At 46.4% G+C, this 7,500-nt stretch overlaps 1 protein-coding gene across 2 annotated transcripts in view; it reads right to left on the bottom strand.

Annotated features, from left to right (window-relative positions):
• olfm2a (olfactomedin 2a) overlaps positions 1-7,500 on the bottom strand; it is a gene marked incomplete at both ends in the record, with an annotated part of 17,087 nt that overhangs the window by 6,728 nt on the left and 2,859 nt on the right. For both annotated transcript variants that reach the window (XM_083676747.1, XM_083676748.1), the window contains one exon: positions 1,183-1,332. In XM_083676747.1, the coding sequence (XP_083532873.1) occupies positions 1,183-1,332 (150 nt within the window). The remainder of the gene's footprint in view (positions 1-1,182; positions 1,333-7,500) is intronic.

Below are 7,500 nucleotides of genomic sequence, written 5' to 3'. Positions count from 1 at the left end.
GCAGAGATGAGAATCTCAAATAGCAAGAGAGTCAGCCACAGCTCAACCCCTGCTCTCTGAGATAGGACGGAGGAGAGAGGTGGAGAGATGCAGGGCTGGGGTTAGATACAGAGAGCTGTGAGGGGCAGTTATTCCCCTGATACTCTCCTCTACGCTCTGCATCCAAACTGCCAATCGATGCAACTGCAGATCAGCAGAGTCAACAACCGCCCATGGCTCGCTCATGAGCTTGGCTTTACTCCTGCCCGCCTGCTCTCACTCCAGAAGTGTGCGTGTGTGCATGCATGCACTTGTGTGTTGTGTGTGCGCGTGCGTGCGTGCGAGAGTGAGTGCGTGCGTGCGAGAGTGAGTGCGTGCGTGCGGTACAACGAGAGTGGTTGAAAATTACATTTCCATATTCAGAGCTCTGGGCCATTGCTAAGTTATTCCTGCAACTCTTTGATCTGTTTTGTGAATGTAAACACACAGGTTTGTTGTTGCCAAGAGAACAGGTATCAGAGTTTAGGGGAATGCAGTGTGCTTCATTTACTGATTTAGGGATTAGGTTTTTTCACAACCTTTTCTTTTCTTTGTTGTAGCCTAATGGATTAAACTGGAAAAACACTACAATGCTAAGGCTCAATAAATCAAATTTCAAGGGTATAGTTAGGACATAGGTATAGTTAGGACATGCCCTCTTTTCAATGGATTTCTCCTTCATACACGTTCACAAACTTCTCTTTTGTTTAAAGGACAGGCTAGGTAACACTGAAGACTTTTGACACATTTGCAAAAAGTATTCAGACCCCTTCACTTTTTCCACATTTTACAATTTAAAATGGATTAAATTAAAATAATTTGCCATCAATCCATACACAATACCCCAGAATAACAGAAAACTGGTTTTTTGAAATTTCAGTAAATGTATTAAAATTGAAATACAGAAATACCTCATGTACATAAGTATTCAGATCCTTTGCTATGATACTCTTATAATAGTTAATGTAATTTTGGAATTCATATTTTTGTTTTTATAGGGTCTTTGATTTGTGTGGATCAGGTTGTCATTACAACCTGTGTGTGTGTGTGTGTGTGTGTGTGTGTGAATGCGTGAGCATATAAGTGTGTACATGTGTGCGTCTATGTGTGTGTGTTTATTTGTAACAGACGTGGGAATGTGTGTGTGTTATTGACAGCTGTCACCTTCTCCATGAGCTGGCGGAGTTGCCTGCTGCGTGGGTCGCGGTTACACATGTTCTGGGCTGGCGCAACCACAGTACAGATACACTTTCCATCTGCGTCCTGCGCCGAACTGTAGATCTGCCAGCCTTCCTCCGGGCTCGGGTACAAAGCCTGCACAGAGAGGGAGAGAGGGGGATGAGTTAGGGAGGAAAAAGTGGGAGAGAAAGCGAAAGAGAATTAGAGAGGGGGAGAGAGAGAGAAATAGAGAAAGGGATCAAAAGTAAAGAGTCGTAGAGAGGCAAGGGGGTGACAGAGAGAGAAGAATGGAAGAAAAAGAGATGGCAAAGAAAAGACAGGCAGGAAAAAGAAACAGACAGGATGACAGAGATGGGAAGAGATGGAGGATGAAGAGAGATAACAACAAAAGCTTGAGAGAGAGAGAGAGAGTGAGAGAGAGAGAGAGAGTGAGAGAGAGAGAGAGAGAGAGAGAGAGAGAGAGGATCACAAAGAAGAAGAGAAGGCAAACGAGGAATCAGAGGACTGTGTGAGAGGAAAGCATTTAATAAGTTTGGACACAAAGAGGAAATGGAGCTGTTTGCGATCGATAATGCTGCTCTTTACCAGAGGAGGAAGGGAGGGGGTGAAAGGATGGATGTCTCTCTTACTAATCCAATCAAAAGTAGTGCATACACACACACCCACATGCACACACACACACACACACACACACGCACACACGCACACACACACACGCACACACACACACACACACACACACACACACACACACACACACACACACACAAACATACCACTTAAAAACCCATACATGCACACACATGCATACATACAGATTAGTGAGCAAATTGTAATGAGGACACAGTCATTTCAGCAATGAAATTAAAGACACATCCCATAAGTGGAGAGACAGAGTGGGAAATAAAATCTAACCCTGCTCTGCTCTGCTCTGCTCTGCTCTGCTCTGCTCTCCCTGGGTCTCTGGATCAGATTAAAATGTCTTGGGGGACAGGAGGACTATGTGATTTGAGTGTAAAGTAACAACCACCCTGCTAGCGAATGTGCTCACTGTCACATCTTGTCACTCCTGCCAATCCCCTCCCCATCCCCCATTCCCCTCTCCCTCTCTCCCCCCCCTCCCTCACCATCTTTTCCCTTCCATCTCTCTCTCTCTCTCCTTACTCTGCACTCAGTTTGAGTGAATTGTAATGCTGGCTGCCAAAGCTCAACACAGATGCATAGTGGCAAACAAGATATGCTATCTCAAAAGGAAGAAGGAAGTACTGGTACACAAATATTTTTCTCAGGTATTTCCATTTGTATCATGTCAAACATACCTCCAAATGGCCATATGGCTCTTCATGCCATGTCTAAATACTCTCAATTCTCTCAATAAGATTCTATTCATTGAAGAGATAATGGTCCTTAATATACCTCATACTTTCCACATTAGTGCTAAGATTGCAATATGAAGACTGTAGACTGAATAACAGCACAGTGATGTCTGAATGTATACAGCAACTTAAGCATGTTTTTAACTGAACGATATGTATTTTGTGATCGTTGAAAGAAACGTGACTGTGGCCTGTCTAGCCAGTGACCTCTGTATGAACAGTATTACCAGCCAGTCCCTATCCCTTACCACTGCACTTGTGGGATTACACCGGTAAGGCATCTAAAGCCCTTCTGAGGCAGAGAGATGACAGAGTTCCACAGTTGGCAGTGGGCACAGCTCGTATGTCGCTGTGAAGAAAAGGAGCACAAAGAGAAAACTCTTCAAATGTTCTCCCCGACACTTCAGACTGTCTGAAGGAGCATTCTCCTCTCTGTCTCGCTGCTGCCTCTCACCCGAGAGTCATGCCTTCTCATTTATTGTGGAGAGAGTGTGTGAGACACAGGATTGGGAGGAGCAGGACAGGACATGGCAGCTCCTCATTAGGACTGACAGCCTGCGGCCGCCTAACAGGTGAATCTGACTGCACCATTTGCAGAGTATGCACACCAAGGAATGATGCAATCTCAGCTTTGAAATGGAACTTCTAAGTCATATACTGGAATGCTATATTGTTGTGTAGCAGATGGCTGTGATCAGCAGTGGACCTCGCCCCAACCAATGCCTAGGGTTAGGGTTAGTTGGGATCGTTTGACATAGTATTGAATCCAGCCTCGGGGAAAGACGGAGCCCACCTGTTACAGTTGCATTGTTGCCTATTACCAGCTGTGTAGGCCAAATAGATATTCTTGGAAATTAAAGCACACTCCCTACTGCAAACGCCCTCAACCTTGGATCTCAGGTGTCATGCAAGAAAGTAATATGTAAAAAAAACACCAGTACAATTCATTCATTATTATACACTTGAACTCTTGCTGGGATCTCTATGTCATTTAATGAGAGAGTTTGTGCAGCAAGACACTGTATCTTCTGATAATGAATGTTTCATGAAGGCTGACTTTAAATTAAGAGCATATTAAAATCAGCCCCAGTCTCATTACCACCCACCTATTCATTCTGTTGTAATTTCCCGCCCATCTCCCAGTAATGGCAGAGGAGAGAGCAGGGGGTGGGGGGTGGGGGCAAAGACCTGCTGTCGGAGCTCAAATGTCTTTCACAGCTCATCTCCAGTCTGGAGACGTACACGTCAGCCCCTCATAAGCAGCTGGTTTAAGGCATGGAATGTAGGAGTCACAGAGCAGTCAGTAAGCATATGTAACACAACACTTGGTTATTTATGCAAATATGATTGTTATTAAATTCCGTAGCACGAGAGAAGAATGGCTAATTTACAAGGGTTCATCCAGAGTCTGTACACGCCATGCAGTCTCTGTGGCTTTCATTAGCATGTAAACAACAACCTCCTCCACATTAAGAACAAAAATGTAGCTATTACTGAGCTTGGATACTACTGAATAAGACAGACAGGGACTGGAGGGGAGGGCTGCACTGTTACGTAAGGTTCAGGTTCAGTGATGAATTAGCTCTGAATGTAAAGACATACACGGAACATTCAACAGTGCCAAATGCTAACACTGCAAGTCTTTAGATAATCCCATTCCTGCAGACACAGACCCAGACGGCTGTTTGAGTAGAGGAGCGTTTGCTGTCCCAAAAATGGCTCCATTAGAAGTGTGAGATGAAATAGAATATGTAAATGGCAGATTTGAGGCTGTCACAGCGAAAAGCTGCCATGCGAAAGCCCATTAAGGAGATGACAGCAGCAATAAAAACAACTGGGGATGGGGGATTAAAAATCAATGGGGCTTAGTCACTAAAATGAAAATTACATCGCTCTTAAGACGTCAGACCTGCCCCTCTACACGAATCATACCAGGGATTCCTCCTCTACCATGTCTCCTCTACTGCCCTGCCCCCACTGGGCAAACCCTGCCTGCCACTCTCCCTACCACAGCCACTCTGCCATCCTCAGACTGATACTTTTACAGTGTGTGTGTGAGAGAGAGAGAGAGATGCGGTTAAAGAAAGGCTGACAGGGGAAAGAGAGAGGGGTCTAATTTCAGTGAGAGGGAGGCAATTTCCTCTAGCGGAGTCCCAATGGGCAATCTGTGCCCAGTCAGATGGGTGAGTGACAGAGGAGAGGAGAGGAGAGGAGAGGAGAGGAAAGGAGAAGAGAGGAGAGGAGAGGAGAGGAGGCTGCTCTCCCGGCCTCTCAGGGCCCATATATTCATCACTCTCTAAGTAAACAGTGAGACAGTGTGGATGACCCCAGAGTTTTCTTCTAAAAAGACCCAGTCAGCCCATTCGGATCCAATTGGGCAAATTCCCAGTGGTGGATAGACTAGACAGAATGATCAATAAATAGATCAGGGATCAATAACCAAATGAGTGATCGATAATCTGATGACTGATCAATCATCAGCTCTACAGTATGAAACGAGGAGACAGATGCAGATGTCAGGGTGACCTCCCAACTCCTGCAGTACCTCCTCTCAGCCACCGACGCAGCCTCCCTCCCCTCTCTCCTATAAAGCGGCTCCACAGCCAGCCGTCATGACGAGCGTCCAATAACAAACTGCTGTGGGATTAACCAATTAGGTGTTAGAGCAGGGAGCCCGGTGGCGGGGCCTGCAGGATTGACTTCCTCTGGCGTTTCATTAGGCCAACCCTGGAGCTGAGCGCTGTAAAGCCAGGGATAAATGAGATCATAAATCTGCAGCTCCCTACTTTACAAGCGTGACGGGAAGTCTATTACAACTTTCATAAGCAGGGTAGTGGTGAGGCAGGCACAGCGTCTGTTCATACAGTATGGGAGAGACGTGGCCGCTGCCACGCTGTGAACTCAGGTCTCCATGGTGTCTGAGAGAGGAGGATGAAGGAGTGGACGGAGAGAGAGCTGGGGCTTCTACTGTGCCTAAGAGAGGAGGATGAATGGGAGAGAGAGAGAGAGAGAGAGAGAGAGGGATAAGGCACGAAGGAGAAAGATGAGTGGAGGAGTACACGGAGAGAGAGAGAGAGAGAGGAGGATGAAGTTGAGAGAGAGAGAGAGAGAGGGATAAGACATGAAGGAGGATGGAGGAGTAGAGAGAGAGAGAGAGAGAGAGGGAGAGATCTGGGGCTTCTACTGTGCCTGAGAGAGGAAGATGAAGTTGAGAGAGAGAGAGAGAGAGAGATAAGACATGAAGGAGGATGAAGGAGTAGAGAGAGACAGAGAGAGAGAGGGAGACCTGGGGCTTCTACTGTGCCCGAGAGAGGTGGATGAAGGTGATGGAAAAAGAGTCATAAGGTCTGAGAGAGGATGATAATGAAGAGAGAGAGAGAGAGAGAGACACAAGGATGGAGTCTGATAATAGACTCTCCCTCCCTCCCTCCCTCCCTCTCTCTCTCTCTCTCTCTCTCTCTCTCTCTCTCTCTCTCTCTCTCTCTCTCTCTCTGCAACGTGATGTAGCGTGCCAGCCTGCCAGGTGTTAACATCTCTTTGACCCAGGTTGCCCAGCGATGCTCACAGCAAAGCAGGAACATCTGTCCCTGTTTGATTATTGGCCCGCTGTGATGGAGCAGGTCTGAGCCAGACACACACACACACGCACGCGCGCACGCGCGCACGCACGCACGCACGCACGCACGCACGCACGCACGCACGCACGCACGCACGCACGCACGCACGCACGCACGCACGCACACACACACACACACACACACACACACACACACACACACACACACACACACACACACGCGCACACACACACGCACCTTAACTCTCAATGCACCGGCCAGCTGCTGGTCTTTAATATAACTCGATGAAGATTCACACCACCATGGCTACACAGCACAGCCTTGGGTCTCCCCAGCTCCTGAGTTAAACAAATTACCACAATCAGCACAGCAGGGCTGCTGGTCAATAATATGATTCATAAACTCATCACACACGTTTCTCCTCCCTCCCATTATCTTTCTCTCCTAGGTCCAATTCTATTTCTCTCTATCCATCTTTTCAATCAATCTTGTGTACATTACCTGTCCTTCGTTTCTCTCTCCATCTCACTGTCGCCTGCTGTTCCTTTGTTCCTAATCTTCCTCACAGTTGGGAGGCCTTAAAAGTTCCTAAAGCAGACAGCTCTAACAGTGCTGTAAAAGAGGGCAGCCTTGCCCACTAGTGTGTGTGGCTGGCAGGACTGTTCTGGGAACAGGCTGTCAGAGCCATGCAGGGAGCCCTGGTGAGGAGCAGTTGGCATCCTTCCTGTCAGCTGGGCATCAGATAGGACTGTCATGACAAGTGGTAAAGTTGGAGAGTGGTACTGTACGATAGCATTGGCTGGTGAAACAGTGTGTTGCTACTGTAGTAGCAGGGTCAGTATCGTATATTCGAGTGTTGAGTGACAGTATCAACTTTAAGTGCTAATATAAGGGTTAAGGGTTAGTGTTTGTAGATTAATTGTTTGTAGCGTAGGGAAACACAATATCAGTTGAATAGGTTACAGTAGTGTTAGCAGGCAACTGATGATTGGCAGAAGCATATATACAATCCGATGATATCCAGTTGAGTTGAGTTGAACTGATCTTCTCCCACCCTCCATTATACTTTTAACTTTGGAACCACAGTATCAATATTCAGAAGTTTTATGCTCCAATAAAATAAAATAAATGCTCTTCAATAAAACATGAAAGTAGCTCTGCCATGAAAAAAATGAATAGTGAATTGTGAATTAATAAAAAGCACTAGTCTTTAATCTATTGCACCTTTTATCTGTAGTCATAAATCAATCTTAGGACCATCTTTATTAGATTGTCTTCGAGACACGATCAAGTTTACAGTCCCAGACGCCAGACTGTAGAACATGACCCCAATCTGGGACCCGGCCCTC

Source organism: Argentina silus, assembly GCF_951799395.1.
Source record: "Argentina silus genome assembly, chromosome: 9".
Lineage (NCBI taxonomy): Eukaryota > Metazoa > Chordata > Actinopteri > Argentiniformes > Argentinidae > Argentina > Argentina silus.
The sequence above is the reverse complement of the archived record's forward strand: the minus strand, read 5'-3'. Positions and strand labels throughout refer to the sequence as shown.